The sequence below is a fragment of the Malania oleifera genome, chromosome 9 (genome assembly GCF_029873635.1).
Source record: "Malania oleifera isolate guangnan ecotype guangnan chromosome 9, ASM2987363v1, whole genome shotgun sequence".
In the NCBI taxonomy this organism is placed as follows: domain Eukaryota; kingdom Viridiplantae; phylum Streptophyta; class Magnoliopsida; order Santalales; family Ximeniaceae; genus Malania; species Malania oleifera.
In genome coordinates, this window is record NC_080425.1 from 22,571,064 (window position 1) to 22,590,343 (window position 19,280).

The window sequence follows — 19,280 nt, forward strand, 5'->3', positions numbered from 1 at the left end:
TACTCACAACACTTGAAAAATCAAGGAAAATGAAGTTCTAGAGTGTTTAGGAGTAGTATAGACTAAAAAGGGATTTTTGATTTTGAGAGAATTTTGGCCCTAATCAATTTGCTAATCCTTGCTAATTATTGCAAATGAACATATATATATATATATATATATATATATATATATATAGGCAAGCAGGATTTTTGACCGTTAGGGACTAAATGGGAATAATTATAAAAGTTTAAGACAGATTTACAAAGATTAACCCCATTTACCCTTTTAAAATATTCAGTAAAAATGTTTTAACTCGAGAGGTTCGGGTGCCTAAACAGACTCAGTCACAAAACCATTATTTAATGGTTTGGGTACCTGAATTGAGGACTAGTTGGTTGAACCAAAGTTAGTAGCCAAATGTTCAAGGTTTGGGTGCCTGGTTCCAAGTTCAGTTAATTGAACCAGCCTATTCGGTCGCCCAAGCCCATTTTGAACGTGAAGGTTTGGGTGCCTAGGTAGTTGAAAAGCATTCTGACATACATAGGGGTGCCCAAGGAAGACATGTTCAAAAAGGTTCAGGTGCCCAAACAAAAGTCAACAAGTTTGACTCGGCCAGGGTTCAGTCGCCCGAAACTTTTTAAACGCAATGGGTTCGGTCGCCCGAGCTCTCTTAAATTTTTACAATTAAATCCAATTTTGCTTTATTTAATTTCCCAGATATAATAAGTGATGTTTGGGACTTTCTTATGTGCAAGTTCTGGGACCTAGGGTCTTTTCTAAGGCCGTTTTAAGTACGCCAAAAAACCTGGCGTCAATCAACCTTTGGTCGACCGAAGGGTGATCCTAAAGGTCTCTACGGTCTTTGAGCTTTAGTTCCTACATGCATGTCATGCATTAATTATTACAGACCATTCCTATATTACTATTACAGACCCAATATTAAACTTACAAAATTACAACAATGAATCTTCTGGGTCTTCTTTTACTTCAAGCCACCGTGTGTCGCATGCCATCAATATGATCCGGTTAGTATGATCTTGCACACAAACTTGGCAACCATTAAATACCAGAGTATTTGTCATTATCAAAACTGGGAATGACCCATGGGGTCAAAAAGAGGGTAGAGAGAGTAGTGGATTCAAAGGACCTTTAGCAACAGAGGCAAGCCTTCGACTAGCTTACCAATCGGGTCGAAGAACGTCTGCTCAATCCCACTCGTGTTAAAGAGTCTATGGCATCTATTGTTGTGTCCGCTGAAGCTGATTGGAATGGTGAGCATAAAGGTGATACAATGGCTGCTGTTGACATATGCTTCGGTAGAAGACCACTAGATCAAAACAGCGCCTTGCGGTTAGTGTATTTTGAAATGCAATATTTAGACGCCAAATCATGAAAAGCTTTGGCAGGGTCGGCGGTATTCTAGGGAAAGCAGACTAGAGAAATCAAAAGGGAGTTGTAGAGATGATGCAATTGGTTGTATTCAGATAAATAAAACTAGAGAAATCAAAAGGGAGTTGCAGAGATGCAATATTCGGATTTCGAACCACACAACTCTGATACCATGATAAAATCTATGATCCAATGCAAGGAGAAAGACAGAAAGAAAAAGAAAGAGATGCTATTACAAAAGGAGAGTTGTTGTACGAGAGACAAACCAATAAAAGTACAAATTGAATACAATTAGAAATACTTAATAACCTAACCCTAATAATTACACAAAGACTAAAGTGCCCCTACTTAAATATATAGAATATTATATATTATCTAACATGTATGATAATAGATATATGGTACCATGTCTTGTGCATGTTAGGTTAATGTGTTTGCACAATAAACAATGTGTGCATATAGGTTATTAACATTGCAATAGTCAATCATTAACATTATCAATTTTTATTATAATTTTATGATTTCATTTGTAAGAACCATTGCATTTGCAATTTTCAGTTTGAAAATTTAATGTGTTTCATTTTTAATTCCATGAGTATTTAAACAATTTAAAATCAAATGTCAAGAAAATTATATAATATATAAATTATTAGAAATTGATATAACAAGTAAAAATGTATCTTGGAGGACTATAGATATTAACCTCTTTTGTTGTATCAAATGCAAGTTTCAAGCTAGAAAAAAGTAAAATATTGAAGAAAAGTCTATTACTTCATCAACAAATATTGAGATGCCGGCGAACAATGATAAAAATGATACAGAGACAAAAAAAGAAATTTTGATTGATATGAAAATAATGCAACATGATTGTAAAATTAAGTGCAGATGAAAGAATTTATAATTATGTAAACTATGGTTGATAATAAATAGACCCGGGTGTATTTGAATACATAAATAGATAGGTATATGCACACATACCCCGGAGATTAAGTGCTCAAATAATTATATTTTTCATATTTTCTATTTATTTATTCTCATTCTTTACAACTATAATATTAACAATTTAGTCCTATAATTTTGAGAGATTTTATTATTTTTATGAATCTAAAGTGAAAGTAGCATTGTTTTATTAAAGTTCAAATTTATAAAATAATGTTTAGTAATCTTCATTTTTATTGCCAAAAAATTATAACAATATTTAATATAAAAAAATTATGTTTTTTATTGAAAAATTATGACAATATATTAAGTTCATTTAATACTTTTGAAAAGTAAAAATATATATTTTAAAATAAATTTTTTAAAAATAAAATTTCGGCCCTTCGCATGGGTTAATACCTAGTTAAGATAATGTTTGTTGAGGTCCTTCAAAAAAAAAAAAAAAAACACATTCGTTAAATGCTAATAGCGTACTTTGTTTCAGAACTACTCCAAACTAGTTAATATAATTTTTACTTATCGTTCACAATCTCACATGTACACATTATTAGTGGACAATGCAATAAATATTTTTAATAATTTACATGTAAATTAATTAGTCAAATTTAATTTAGCAATTAACTATTGTGATAGAATGAATTAAAAAGAGGCATTACAATTTATTTATGACTCATTTAAAATTTAAATTTTATAGTAATGTTTTAGTTATACAATTATTTTAAAAATACACACTATAAATTAGATTTAGTTTTTTTAAATGAGATTGAATATAGTCGAATTTTTAGAATTTGAAGGAATAGTTATTCCTTGTATTCCATATTATTTTATCTAATATATAATAAGAAATGAATAAACAATTTTATGATAAAATTTGAGAATAGTTATTTCTTTTCTATTCCTTGTTTTGGATTCATAAAAAGTGACCATACTTTTGGTTTGCAAAATGGAATAAATTGATTATAATAAGTTAATTACAATTAGCTAGTTATGCAAAAAAAATTATGTTGACAACATAAAATAGAAAACATTATAAATTTCTTATGAGTTCATAATAAGGAATAATTCCTTTTGTTATTGCATGTTGAATGAAATAACAATATGAAAATCTTTATGAGTTCATGACAAGAATAATTATTATCTACAATACTAGAATTTTCACTCTATTCCGTTGTATTCTAAAGAATAATTATTCCACAAATCAAAAGGTTTGTTTTAAAGTTTTACAATGTATTTGAGTTTTGAGAGGTCGTTTGGTAGTACTGTCAAAAACTAAGAGAACATAATTAGCAAATGAAAATTGAAAACTAGAACCAGAAATAAAACAAAAGTAAATTAAAAAGTACTCATTTTAATCTTTAAATTAAACAATATTTTGAAAAATATAATTTTAATAATAAAAGCAAAAATAATACAAATAAAAAAATAGTATAATAAGATAAAAAAATATTATAAATACTTTACATAATTGTTCTATTTCCAAAATTTTATTGTACGTGACAATTGGAAAAATAGTAAAAATATCTTGTATTTGAATTTTTATTATTATTATTTATTTTTTAAAAAATTTATAGGTATTTTTATTTTTTATTTTATTTAAAATCATTTTATCATTTTATTTTAAATGAATGTTTTATAAAAAAAATATTTTTAAATATTAAAATTTTTTAACAACAAAAATAAAACCCTATAACATAGATAATACATTTTTATAATAATTATTTTTTTATACAAAACAGAAAACGATAAGAAACAAGCTAGAGTCGACACTTGATAGCATTTGCAAACTAAACGTAGCCCAATTTGCACGCATTCTCTGCTTGTCAAAACTTTAGAAGGAGTAAGGTTGGAGTTTTTCCCATTTTAACTTTTTTAAAAAAATATATATATTAAATAATATCTCATTTTGGGAAGTATTTCACAAAATGACTTTGACGTAATCTCGCTACTCCAAGTAGCGAGATTTCCCACGTATGCAAATCTCTTAACTACCACGCATTTGTGTCAGATTGGGCCTGACATTTAAATCTCACTACACAAAGTAGCAAGATTTGCTTAAATCTTAGTAACGAGATTTAAGCAAGCAAATCTCGCTATTCCAAGTAGCGAGATTTTTTGTGCACCTATTGAATAGGTTTTCCCTTTATTATTTATTAATAATTAATTAAATTATTTTCTGAATTATTGGAGGGAAGAATCAGTTCTTAATTTAAATTTTCACATATAAAATTACAGTTCGTAATTTAGTTTAAAATATTTTTTTATCAAAAATTAATATAACAATCATACACTATAAATATACACTAATTATATTTAATTAAATTAGGAAATCTTCTATTATTTTTTTTGAGAAGGAAATATTTAAATATTAATTGAAAATAACTAGTATTTAAATAATTTAACATGTTCCAAACAGAGCTTCTACTTCTTCTATTGCTGTTGTCTCTAGCACAAAGAGAGCCTAAGGTCTATTGCCCAAGAAGTTGTTGTTGCTACTGCCGTTGTCAGCATAAATATTTATGGAAGCATAACACTTCTTTTATTCTCTTTTGGTTCTCTTTTTGTTCTCATGTTTTCTTTTAGCATTATTGCAACGACCCGAAAAATAATGGTATTTAAATAATAAAGAGGGAGGGAAATGGAATCATGAACAGAAGGAGGCAATAGACTTCGTCGATGAACGCGGAGCATTCGTCGACGACATCGCACTTTGGAGATAGTGATAATTTCGAGGAATTTACCAGGGCCTCGTCAACGAATACAGGGGATTTGTCGACGAGGGTACAACAGGACCTCGTCGACGAGGGCGAGCTTCGTCAACAAGAAAATACCGAGAGAAGAATTTGGGCTACTTTGAATTTCGTCGACGAAGGGTAAGGTTCGTCGACGAATTTCCTTAAGGACTCGTCGATGGTATGACGTGGCTTGTCGACGAATTCCGCAGTATAAATAGCCCTAAAATCATTTTAATCATATAAAAACAGCCGCAAACCCTCTCCTTTCTCTCTCCTACGGCCTCTCCCTCTTCTTCCTTCGATTTCGGTCCCGTCAGTCGCCGGATCGACGATTTAAGGCCACCACGACGTTCCTAGCGGAGCTTTCTTCAAGTCTGCTAGAGCGGATCGTTAGTGAAACGAAGTTGGAATTCATCCCAAATCCAGGGTAAGGTCTTTCATTCAGAATTTGGCTTTCTAGCAGTTGTAGAAAATGCTATAAACGTTGAAATAGTAATGTTTTGTTCTGGGATTTATGGTTTTCAGGGTGTTGAGTGGAGAACCCTACGGGTGTTGGACCCATTATAGTAGGAGATTTTTAGCAGGAAACAGGTAAGAGAAATATGCTATGCTAGGTTATTTGATAATGTTTTCAGTATAAAATTATAAATGTTCCACCAGAGTATTGTTTACAGCAGAGATTTATACAATTTATCAAATATGATTAATATATTTTAGAATTACTGTGTGGCTTGAGAATATATATATAGCATAGAAACATGCTTTACAATATTTTTCAGAGATGTGTTTTACAGAATATACAGAGAATGTATTTTACAGCAATTACATAAATGTCATGATTATACAGTTTTACAGTACCATGACATACAGATTTATAGTTAGTTACAGAAACACAGTTCATATAGATACAGTTTTCCACAACGTCATGGTTTATACAGTTATTACAGAATCATGGTAAAACAGATAGTTGTATATAAAAATGTATTATATAGTATCAGACCCTGTTGGATCATATAGTTACAGAGCACTGTACCGTAGCTACATACAGTTTATAGAGTGCAACCACCCATTCAGATAATACGTGGTATAAAGGTTGATCGCATAGAGCCCACGAGTGGATAGGCTCCCCATCAAATATGGGTTGAGGAGGGCTGATCAGACTATGGAGTATAGTGATTTATTCCTGGTTGGCCAGCCATGGTAAATCTTACCTACGGGCCGCACAACCCTGTCATGAGGGGTTAAATCATGACACACAGTTATCCACAGGGAAGTTTACAGTTATTATTATTATGCTTATCCAGTTTTACAGAAACAGAAAATATATACATATATTAGCAGTATCTTGAATAGAAACCTAAAGTACAGAAATGTTAAGCAATGGGTAAAAGATGAAGATTATACTACCGGTATTGTGCTTTACAGATTTAGTGATACATGACTATATAGAAATAGATTTTCATATTATTATAACTCATTTGCCACACACTAGCAATAGCATATTTCGTCTTACTGAGCTTTGGCTCATCCCAGTGTTGAATTATTTTTCAGATGAGCTAGTTGGGCGAGCGGACCAGGCTCGCAAATAGAGGGACCACAATACTGTCCTGTCAGAGTGAGAGTGAGTATATTTTTGAGAGTATTTTTGTATACCCCTCACCAGTTGAGGATATTTGGGAAACAGTCATATATATGTATTTTGGGAAACCTGTTAGCACTCTGGTATTGTATATAATTATATATGGATATGTTTCTTTGATTTCCGCTTCTCGCTGCTCAGGTTGACGATTGGGTACAATCCAGTGTGGTATCAGGGCATGTTAAATATCATAGTATAAATAAATTAAAAAACCCATTTAAATAGCAGGACATTACAATTATTAATTTGTTTTTCTCTGACAATGAGTTTTAGGGATCCTGTTCCCTTTGATGGAGTTAGGATTTTAATTTTCGCATTTCTGACATTTCCTATTTTTGGTTTGTTCCTCTATTATCCTCTCTCTCTCTCTCTCTCTCTCTCTCTCTCTCTCTCTCTCTCTCTCTCTCTCTCTCTCTCTCTGTTTCTGTTCCACCATTTTCCTTATAAATTCTAATGTCATTGTCATTTTGCTGATGTGGGTGTTTCGATTTTCTTCTGTTAAGGATTAACCGTCCTTTTATAAATTGTAGAGAAAATTAAAATGATGAAGAGTAGAGAATAAAATATTGATTATTTTCATATGTAAAATACCAAAGTAAAGTTTCTAATTTTCCCGGATTTAAAAATCTGCATAGAAAAACCAATTTATTAAAATATTAATCCATTTTTTTGAAAAATTAATCTCCTCGGCAACCAAGCAAAGCATATATCAACTAATCCTCTAGAGTTATTTTTTATTTGGAGTTTCTTGTAATTGAGAAATTGTCCTTCTCTCCTACACCGTCTCTTTCTTGCTACCGTGAAAGCATTCAAATTTAGTTAACTTTGAGAAGGGTAACTCATGAGGACCTGCCTCTATTAATTTGGATTGTTAAAAGATTGGGATCATGGTTGAAATTGAAAGATTGAGATAATTGCTGCTTCATGTCACTGTTTATTCTCTCTCCATGTCTTAACTAATATATTACTCATTAGTCATTACTATAATTCATTTTGTTCCTTGGGAGCAGTCAAGTTGTGGGATGGCCGTCTATAAGGGCTTATAGGATGAACAACTTGGCTAACCAGGCAAAGACTCTGACCTCTAAAGAAGATGAGACATGTGAGGATGATAAATTGAAGGATACTTCAAAGAAAAAAGTGTACAATGGTAGCAATAAGAACAATACTGTTGTTATGGAAAAAGGACATCATAGGTTTGTTAAGGTTAGCATGGATGGATTGCCAATAGGGAGGGAAGTGGATCTAAATGCTTACGCTTGCTATGAGACTTTAGCAAAAGCACCAGAGGACATGTTTGTTAATCCAACCACGGGCATCACTTCCATTCGCGAGTGTATTCTTTATTTTCTATATTTTTTATCAGTAGTGTGTAATTTACTTATTTTCTATCAATTCGATCTTAAGAGTTTTGATGTGAGACTATTGTTAAATCATTGTTGCACCTCAATCTAACGACTAGCTTTTAGAACCAAGTGGTTTAAGAGTGCATAAACATTTTGACCTCAAAGTTAAATTAGTAGGACTAGGACAGTAATGAGTTGCATAGATAATCCTGTTCTAGTTTTAAAATGTAATTATGATTGTATAACTACGTTCGAGTGGAGAGAGTGAGCAAGAAAGAATGACCTCCAAGCTTTTAAATGGGTCATCCGAATTTGTGCTCACTTATGAAGATAAAGAGGCGGACTGGATGCTCGTAGGAGATGTTCCTTGGGAGTATGCACCTTTCATTTCATTCTAAATGATTATACTAGTGCAATATATATATACTTATGTATATATGTTTGTGTGTATGTGTCTTTGTGTGTATATATGCACATATTTATGTATAATTTTTGTATATGCACTACTAAGCCCCAAATGGAATGATGTCAAATGACAAGGCTAGCCTTATGGAAGACTAGCTGGTTTATTTCGAGCAACATTTTTAGGTGCAGAAGCAGTAGCTGCACTACTAGTAACATAATATTAAACATTTTGGACCACGCTTTTAAGGTCTGTTTCATTCAAGTTCCTAGGTACGCTGGGCAGTGCAAGTCAAGTAGAACATCATAAGAAAAGACAATATTGTAGTTAAAAATTGAGGGATGGGGTTAGCAAGCATCAGTTCGTTTAGGTTTTGAACATTGAGTTGAATCAAATTATAGAGGTGTTTGTGCTTATCGAAGTCCTATTTTTACACTTGTTATGTACACTATTTCGTAGGATTAATTTGAAATTGATATGTGATCATAAATTTTTGTAATAATGTTTCATATGTGTAGGCATATTGCCTAAAAAAGATAGCCTTCTGGTTTGAAATTTGACTTCTTTTGGTACATGCTTGAGCATGAATGTTGAGTTCAGTTTAAGAGGGGGGGGGGGGGGGAGGGAGATATAAGGTTCAAATTTTAGGAACAAAGTTCAACCCTCTAATTATTGTCAACCTTCATGTATGCAGTTGCACTAATATGCTATGTTCATTTGGCAGCAATTTTCATTGACAATTCATGAAGTTTGACATCATTTTCTTTTTTCTTTTGTGGTAAGTATGCAGTTCTTGACCTACTTTACAGGCATGAATTGTTTTCACATAAACCATGGTATATGTCCAATGAGTTAGTGTATATTTATAACATATGATTGTTATATTGAGTTCTTTAGTTGTTGTTGACTCAATATTCTATAATATAAATAATAGTAATTTGAGTATTGGAAGTCAAAAGAAAACATTTATCCAACACACTCGATATTAATATGTTCACAACGTTACATTCACCAGTTTCATACACATCCAACCTATCAAATTACTGTAAAAATTTCGACAGAGTCCCCTTTAAAAATTTAGCATTTCCATCCACACACCTGTTCAAAGAAAACATTTATCCTACACAAGGCATACCAGTATGTTCACAACGTTACATTCACCACTTTCATACACATTGAACGTATCAAATTACTATAAAAATTTCGGCAAAGTCTCCTTTAAAAATTTAGTATTTCCATCCACGCACCTGTTCAAATAAAATATTTGTCAAACACAATTGATACCAGTATGTTCACAACATTACATCCACCAGTTACATACACATCCAAGCTATCAAATTACTAGAAAAAATTTGGCAAAGTCCCCTTTGGAACATTCAGCATATCCATCCATGAACATGTTCAAAGAAAACATTTATCCTACACAACATTTAGCATACTAGTATGTTCACAACATTACATCCACTAGTTACATACACATCCAAGCTATCAAATTGCTATAAAAAATTCGGCGGAGTCCCCTTTGGAACATTCAACATATTCATCCATGCACCTGTTCAAAGAAAACATTTATCCTACACAAAATTTGGCATACCAGTATGTTCACAACGCTACATCCACCAGTTACATACACATCCAAGCTATCAAATTACTATGGATAATGAATAAATATTTGAAATTATACATAAATAATACAATGATCCTTTTAGATCGGAAGAAAAAATATAATGTCGTACAAATGAAATAATAGACCGTTCATCTATGCAAATGAAATAATGGACATCCTCATGCTATACAAAAGAATTAATACAACGATCTATACAAGTTAAAAAATGAACAAATAAATGCTTGCCACTTCAAATAATACGATGAACTATACAAATGAAACAATGAACAAACACATGATGTACAAATTGAGTAATGAACAAATAGATGATGTACAAATGAAAGAATGAACATATACATGTTGTACAAATGAAATAATACGACGATGATCTCCTACTTGGTGCCGCAAGGAAGTCGTCTCCGGTGTCGGGGTGGCTGTCATCTGCGTCTACCCTCTCCTGGCTGCTCCTCCGCGTCTGGCGTCCGACCTCGTCGATGTGCTACATGCCCGTCATCTCCGCCCATAGGTAGTGGATCATCTATCTCTATGCAAAGCGAATGGGGAACTAAATCGTATGAAGTCTCTAGAAGAGTCCAAGGTAGCAACGCGGGTGCATCCACCTCATCCGCATCGAGAGGTTTGTTTAACAGGTACGACATCAACGAGATGGTGGCAAAGTCAGATGAGGTGTCCGCCTGTCTACTGGATGGGCCTACAATATCGTCGGCTGTTGATGGGGCATATAGTGCGGACGACCTAAATACATACTCCACCTGTACAACGGGTGGTGAGAAGGCCGGACTCGAGGGACGACTGGAGAAAGTTGCTCGACCTCCTCGTACTGGAGCTGCTCAATCTCCTCGTGGTGCCGGGACTTTGCGTGGTGTAGGGATTCGTCGCCTGTCCTCGTAGACAATGTCCAAACATGCTCTCCCTAAATCGCTCACAACGGGATCTGAAGAGAGTTGGTCGACCTGGTGTAGTATGTTGGCCTGTAGCATACGAAAAAAGGGGTTACCACCTTGACAACTTAACGTAAACGCTAAAAAATTATGTATGCGTTAGAGTATTCTTACGAGGCTTATGTAAACCGCCTCGGTCCTATCTACGAAGCGTTGTGTCATCGACCGATACCACGTGTAATATGGGTCCTTCGGACCAATCAGACACTCCGCCTCCACTCCCTGTACGATGTACTCCCGCTGATGCCCCCACATAGTCACATACATCGCGTGCTCGGCAGCCCAATCCATGTTCCCTTGATCGCTGCCATCAATCTCGTGTAGGTCGTCCCCACGTACATTAACCCTCGACGTCAAAAAGCGGTCTGGAATGCCCGACCGAAAGCCGAACTGATGCATCACTCGATCAGGGAGATGCCACTCGATAATATGAAAACACATGAGTGGCACTCGAGTGTGACACCCCAAAACCTGCCAAGTGGGGCCCGGGTGCCACGTGTTCCAATCCCCTGTATCTGATACCATAATTAACATGCACGCAGCGGAACATAAATAAATAACCTCAAATAAATACCAGAGTTTTATATAGCAACCCAAAAACAAACACTACAACATCCACATATCTATATCCACAACCAGTATTTAAAAAATAATCCCGTACAAATATATCTATACATATATCAGTATCTCACAATACCCCAAAAAGAAACCACCAAAAATAATCTCAGCCTAGGCCTTCAAACCCGATCTCCAGAAGAACCTGAAAAATTGTTAATCCATTAGGGTGAGACACTTCTCAGTAAGGGTGGAATAAATTATAATAGTGTGTGACAACTGAGTTTTAATATTTATATTTCAAAATAAACTGCTTCTCATATAACATCAATAACAACTGAGAAAATGTACCATTAATAACATCCTCGACATCTAATATCATACACACATCCAATATGTACAAGTACATAATTTTTATGCAGGCGAAGGTTCCCAAGGACAGGGAAGATTTCCCGCCCATACAAGTAGTTTCCCTCTGCTTTGGTACTAAAAACTACCTACCAGAGCACTCACCTTACTCAGTAAGCCCTCATGTGAAGTATTACCTCGCCGTCAGTACACACATCTTTATTATTTTAAAGGCGAAGGTTTCCGAGGATTGGGATGTCTACCCGCCCATACAAATAGCATCCCTTTGCACTGATACCAAGAAACTACCTAGTAGAGCACTCGCCTTTCTCAGCAAGCCCCCAGTGGTATGTTTACCTCGCCGCATGCACACACATGCATTCATAATATGCTATACCATTATTTTTATGTTATAATTAAATTCATATGTGCACAACACATCCACACAGGAATCATGCATCTCATACTTCATCTTCTAATGTCCTTGGTACGTGGCCCACACAGAGCAACTTCGTATATGTCAGTACGTGGCCCACACAGGCACCTACGTACTTCTTATCTACACGTGGCCCACACAGGCACCACTACCCACATAGGGTACATAACATGGTCTACACAAATGTCATTATCCACACATGATATAACGTGACCCACACAGACACCACTATCCACACATGGTACATAACATGGTCCACATAGGCGCCATTATCTACATAGGATATAACGTGGCCCACATAGACACCACTCCAGCTTCCGCAACACGTGGCCCACACAGACACCACTATTCACCAGTATCCAATCCCCATGACCTACCCGTCGTACATCAGTAGAATAAGCTCTTCGACCTGCCAATGTCCTACCCCATATAAATGACAATATGACGAGCTCCTCGACCTGCCAACGTCATATCATGATTTATATTTAGGCAATATAACAACCTCCTCATGCCAACGTTATATTGAGATGCATACGAATAATCACACCAATTAATTCACACAAACGCATTAATGTATTTCCATATAGGAATCCAATAGATCAATTCATTTCCCATACAGTATCCCAACAGATCAATACATTTTCACACAGGAGTCAAACATAACAATTTATTCATCACGTCATAATCATTTCAAACACCCCCGCATACAAACCCAAATACCACAATAATTCATATTCAATTTATTAGGAAAAATTGTTTCTATGTCACACAAATTTAATATCATATGCAATTATCTCAAATATAAATCTTAAATAAAATCATCATTTTTTAGTACTCAGGCGGTTCTAAAAAAAAAAATATAGATAAATAATAAATTTCATATGCTCGTAAATGACCTGTTCACCTTAATAAAATAATGATATAATTTTATTCCCCCTTACCTAATTTCCTGAACTACGCCTGCAGGACTCCTAAGATTATATCCGCAGCGCTCACGCGAACCCTGATTCAATCAAATCAACCCCAATAAAATATTATTTTAACCTTTCTCCAATTACAATAATTAAATACTAATTAATTTCTAAATAACTAATTTATTTCAGTTTTAGCGCTATTTCCACAACGATCCCACGAGAAATCCGCTCCACTAGATTTGTAGAGAATCTTCCCTAGATTCTCGTGGTGGTGTTCGATCGTCAATTTGACTTAAAATTTAAGAAAAATGGAGGTAAGAATGAGAATTTGTCTTACCCCATGAGATATGCCCACGTTACTTTTATGACAAATCCACTTCGGTAGAAATGTTGGTGGCGGAGAATGGAGTTCAGTGGTATTTTCAGATTTTCAATTGGGCAAGAATCCGCCACGAAATCGTAAAAAGAAGAGGAGTGGAGAATGTGAGCTGAGAGAATTTTTTTCTTTTTTCTTTCTTTCTTTCCCTTTCTTTCCTGTTCTACTTGAATCCCTTTTTTTTTTTTTTTTTTCCTTTCTTCTCCTCTTCCTGCTTGCTCAAGGAAACTTAGCTTTAAGTTTTCCATTTTTTTTTTCTTTCTTTCCTTTATCTCTTACTTTACTTTATTATAACTTATATATATCCAAAATCCTCAAATTTCTTAATTTAAATAATTTTCTTAATAATAATTAATTAATTATTAATAATATTTTTTAATTAATTTTTTAATTATTATTATTATTTTTTGGGTCGTTACATCGGGCTACCCAGAGGTCCCTCCCAACTACATAATCAGTGGATAGGTCGGCTAAAATGTCAGTCATGTAGAAAACTTTATGCTCAAGTCAAACTTGAACTCATTTTTTAATAAACAAACCAAGCTTACTAGTCGTAACTTCACTTATTTGTAGCCCTAGTAGGAATGAGATGTTATGACATCATATTTCCAAAAATCTTAAAAAATGTTGCAAACCAAACACCTATTTAAGGTTTCTACCAAATTTGAGACTAAGAAAAATGTTTAAAATATATACAATATTATAAATTTTTTTTGACTTATATCTAATTACATAGTTAAATTTTGTGATTTAAAATACAAAATTTATATTTGCATTATTTGTAATATTATAATTTAATAATTTTATTTAATAGCTATTTTTGAGATCATACCCTATCCATACTATAGGATTTCTACTAGTATAAATATAAATGAACACATATAAGAATTGCATAGCAAAAATCATTGAAGTGTCATAGCGCTTCAGAATAAATAAATCAATTCTACCTAAATCTTCTTGTGTGTCAATTAACTATTGCAGTTTTAATATTCTGTAATTTAAACATTTCTTTAAGATCTTTTACCAATATATATTTCTATCTGCACCACGTAAAAAAGTATAAATATTGTAATTTGAACAAAAATATTCTCATCTTTAAAATATTAAAAATATTTTTAAAAAATAATTTAATCAGAATAAGATAAAATTGCATTTTGCAAGCCTATTGAGTTTAAAGAATGAAAGCGAATTTATATTTAGCCAATAAAATAACAGTATGATAAATTTTTAAATAAAGAAAGTATATTATTAAAAACTACATAATAAATGAACCTTTAAACCGTCTCTCTAAAATTATTGTAATTTAAATTGTATAATATCATATAGATGATCAATAATTTGAGTTGTAAAAAACAAACATTAAGAATAAAATTATTATATCTTCCAATAATAAATTTAATTTTATCTGGGAATATTTTTTAAAAACCACTAATTCCATTGCTTATACAACTGCACTATAAAGATCTATAATATATCTGCACACACCCACAATTCATAAATGTACTTTTAGTTAATTTAATTTTGTTGTTAATACTATGTACTATATAATCTTGGGATAATAGATGTTCACACATACTATATATGGATCATTTAGTCTAAATACTTCTCAACATTTTGGTTTTTGGCCTCATATTTTGAACACAATAACCTCTATTGTATTTAATATCACAATCACATAAACAACATGCATTCAAAATTTTAATTTTTACTGTATCAAACAAACATGCTAAAGAACATAAAAATATAAAAATGATCATCTAATTTGGCACAAAAAAATTTCATGCATGTTTTTGTTTGGGCAGTATCATAAAAAATATAATTCAAATACAAAAAAAACCCTAACCTTAAATAATGGCGTTTCCGAATGAAGCCTTCTAAACAACACTAAACTCAAATCCGATTATCAAACCAACTCTTCAATCAAATAAATTAATTTAAAATTTATGAACAAACTTAAATCTCAGAATGTGTCTTACCCCATTTCCTCGACTTTATATACGCACGCCCTCAACGGTTAGCCACAAACGGTCACCTACGCTCGTCCGACCCTGCATCCTTCAACGGTAACCTGCTGCTCCTCCCTGTCTCTCTGCAAAAGGTGAGTACTCGCCTCTATTCGCGAAGACAATGGAAGGAGGAAGGGCTGGGTAATGGCTGAAGCAAATCTCGCTGGTTCATCCAACGAGATTTGCTACGTGTTGAATGCCGAGTGGATGTGCATTAAATATGTGAAACAAATCTCGTTGGATGAACTAGCGAGATTTGCTACGCATCGAACGCCGACTGGATGACCTTTAAGTATCCGAAGCAAATATTGCTGGATGAACTAGCGAGATTTGCCACGCGTCCAGGTTAGGGTGCTTTATCAATTAAAGATCTCGCTACTTGGAGTAGCATACGAGTATCATCTCTCAAAAGGAAATCTCGCTACTTGGAGTTGTGAGATTACGTTAGAGTCATTATGGAAAATACTTCTAATGAAGTATTATTTAATATATTTTTTTAAAAAAAAGTTAAAACGGAAAAAACTCAGTAAGGTTGCATTTGCATGAGAGTGTGACCATTTGCCGACTATCCAAAATCTGTCTCTCGCTCTATCCACAAACGAGTCGTGCTCTGCCTTTCTCCGCTAACCCAGTGGCTCAGTTTCACATCCTAATCGCAAGAACAAGCTTACAGCACTCCTCCTTCTTCTCGCGCATTTTCATGGCTACCATTTCTCCTCCTACCTTTCCTTCCCCATCCGCCTTCTCTGATCCAACCCCTCACAAATTCACCTTTAGATCCCCCAAATTCTCCTCCCGCACCACTCTCTCTTCACGGCTCTCCGACTGCGCCCGCGCCCCTTGCCGCTGCCACGGCCACTCTGACGCTCCATCGCCCTCCGATGACTCCCCTGTCGGCTGGAGATGGGACTCCGTTCTTCACGACGCCGTCAAGAATGCCATCGGACGGTTTGATTCCTTCCTGAATTCGCACAGAGATCAGGTGAAGCCTGCTCCCAGTGTCAACGCTACGGAGATAAAAAGCGAAGTCGAGGAGGATGAGGATTGGGGTTGGGACCGGTGGAAGCAGCATTTTGCCGAGGTCGATCACCAGGAGCGTACTGTTTCGGTCTTGAAGGTATTTCCACGATTCTTTATTACTTTTATGCTTGATATATTCTTGTATTCTGTTTTCTAGTATTTCTGAAGTTGAGTTTCCCGAGTTTCGGTGAAGAGAATGGGTTTTTTTGGTCGGTGTCTAGCTAAATTTATGTCGTTAACCATTGACGGATTATGATGAAGGATAATGGTTGAATCCTCTCGTAATTTATTTTCCATCTTTATTGATCTGTTTATTTATTTATCATTATCAGTTGGGCCAACTTCCGGCCCCCCTCCCACCCCTCACGTCCCCTCTTTTGCTATTTTCGATGTGACGACGGAAAGATGATAAAGGCAGTTGTTATTTTATGGGAGAAGGGTATCAATAGAAGGGAGCCAAGGTCGCCATTGCAAAGAGTCTGTGTGCTAATACAGTAGCCTGGACTACTACACCTGGCTTTAACCACAATCCCAGTAGTGGCGTGGTGGTGGCTAAACTCTAGGAAAGGCTTAAACTTGACTTTCAAGTAAAATGGTGAGACTTGGACTATTCCTTGTTTAGATGAGGGATACTGTGCTAAGAAAATGTATTGGAGGTTTAATGGAGATCACTTTTTGTAACAATTTATGACCCCACTTTGCTTGTTTGCAGACCTGAACCCTGTCCACAAGGCCAACCAAAGGAAAAATCTTGGAAGTGTATATTTTTCTCAAAGCTCATCATTCCAAATGATTTTTGAAAATTAAAGCAACCCTAGTTTACTTGGAAAGAAATCGTAATACTTTTATTTTTTCAATTAGTTGGAAAGATATAATAGGCTTTGCCACCAACCATCCCTAAAGCTAGTTAGTCAAGTGATAAGATCCTAGAATAATCCATCACCTATAACTTATTTAATTTGAATGGTAGAAACTTTGTTAATCCCTATTTTGGAGGACAATCACTTTTAGACACAGTGGAGGGAGTAAGAGCTCTAAATCCTAATGTAGGCCCCAACCTCTAATAATGAATTTAAGTGATAGGAATTGTTATGATTTATCAATTTTCTTAGCACGTAGGCCAATGATATGAATCTTACCATATGACCATCAACCCAAAACTCACATGATTCTAAGAAATTGAAATTCACTTTAAAAGACATCAAAATATTCCTCTAGGGAACACAAGTGAGTCGTTCATGTACCATTTAGTTAAATTGGGGTTGTCAAGAAACCTATTCAAATTGGTGGCTTGGGTCTCAAATCTCTCATAATGCACCAAAAATCCCTCTTCAAATAATGACACTATGGAGATTCATGAATACAACAACAACAACAACAAAAACAAGCCTTAAGTCCCACTAGGCGGGGTAGGCTACATGAATCCTTTTACACCAATTCACTCGATCAAGTGTTCTTCTATTAGATTAAGGACTGTTAAATCCTTCCTCACTACCTCATTTCAAGTTATTTTAGACCTACACCTTCCCCTTTTCATGCTAGAAACAATAACTCACTCCTCTTCACAAGTGTTTTACTAGGCCTACATTTCAAATGTCCAAGCCATCTAAGCCGCCCCTTCCTTATCTGGTTTTCAATTGGTGCAATGCCTAAATTATTTCGTATATGCTCATTTCTTACTTTATCTTTTAATGTTAAATCACTCATACACCTTAACATTTATATCTCAACAACTTTTAGTTTTTGTATGTGTTGCTTTTTAATTGTCCAACATTCTGAACCATAAAGCATAGCTGGCCTTATGGTCGTCTTATACAACTTTTCTTTTTAATTTTAAGGGTATTCTACGATCACACAACACACTTGACGCACTCCTCCATTTGGCCCAACCTGTTTTAATTCTATGTACTACATCTTCTACAATTTCCTCTTCAGCTTGCATAATAGATCTAAGATATCTAAATCTATCAGTGCTATTAATCTCTTGGTTATTGAGTTTAATCTTCTCTCTATTTCTACTCCTAACATTACTGAAATTACATTTCATATATTCCATCTTATTACTACTTATCCTAAACCCTTTAGATTCTAATATGACTCTCCAAAGTTCTAGCTTAGATTCCACTTCACTCCTAATATCATCAATCAACATGATATCGTCTGCGAACAACATACACCAAGGGATCTCATTTTGGATATCCCTAGTTAGTTCATCAATTATTAAAGTAAAAAGATAAGGACTCAAAGTAGAACCTTGATGTACATCTATTGTGATTGGAAAGTCTTTTGATTCCCTTCCTGCAATCATAATGTCAGTCACTACTCTCTCATATTTATCCTTAATGACTTCCGTATATCTACAACAAACTCCCTTCTTTTCTAAGACCCACTAAAGAACTTTCGTAAGTACTCTATCGTAAGCTTTCTCTAGGTCAATAAAAACCATATGCAAGTCCCTCTTCTTTTCCCTAAACTTTTTCATTAAACTTCTTAAAAGATAAATAACTTTTTTGGTTGATCTCTCAGGTATAAAACCAATTGATTTTATGAAATTTTTGTTTCTAATCTTATTCTATGTTCAATTATCCTTTCCTATAATTTCATCATATGACTGATAATCTTAATTC

At 34.3% G+C, this 19,280-nt stretch overlaps 2 protein-coding genes across 8 annotated transcripts in view; both read left to right on the top strand.

Moving 5' to 3' along the window:
• Positions 1 to 1,213: 1,213 nt before the first annotated feature.
• On the top strand, positions 1,214 to 8,425 carry LOC131163388 (auxin-responsive protein IAA13-like). The gene is made up of 3 exons (XM_058119983.1): positions 1,214 to 1,332; positions 7,692 to 8,015; positions 8,284 to 8,425. The coding sequence occupies exons 1-3, from the start codon at positions 1,214 to 1,216 to the stop codon at positions 8,423 to 8,425; spliced, it is 585 nt and encodes a 194-aa protein (XP_057975966.1).
• Positions 8,426 to 16,196: 7,771 nt separating this feature from the next.
• The window catches only part of LOC131164893 (protein EXECUTER 1, chloroplastic), a 64,525-nt gene continuing 61,441 nt past the window's right edge, over positions 16,197 to 19,280 (top strand). For all 7 annotated transcript variants that reach the window (XR_009139368.1, XR_009139366.1, XR_009139369.1 and 4 more), the window contains exon 1: positions 16,197 to 16,750. Coding sequence is in view for 1 of the 7 variants with exons in the window: in XM_058122426.1 (XP_057978409.1) it covers positions 16,334 to 16,750 (417 nt within the window). In the remaining 6 variants the exon portion in view is untranslated. The remainder of the gene's footprint in view (positions 16,751 to 19,280) is intronic.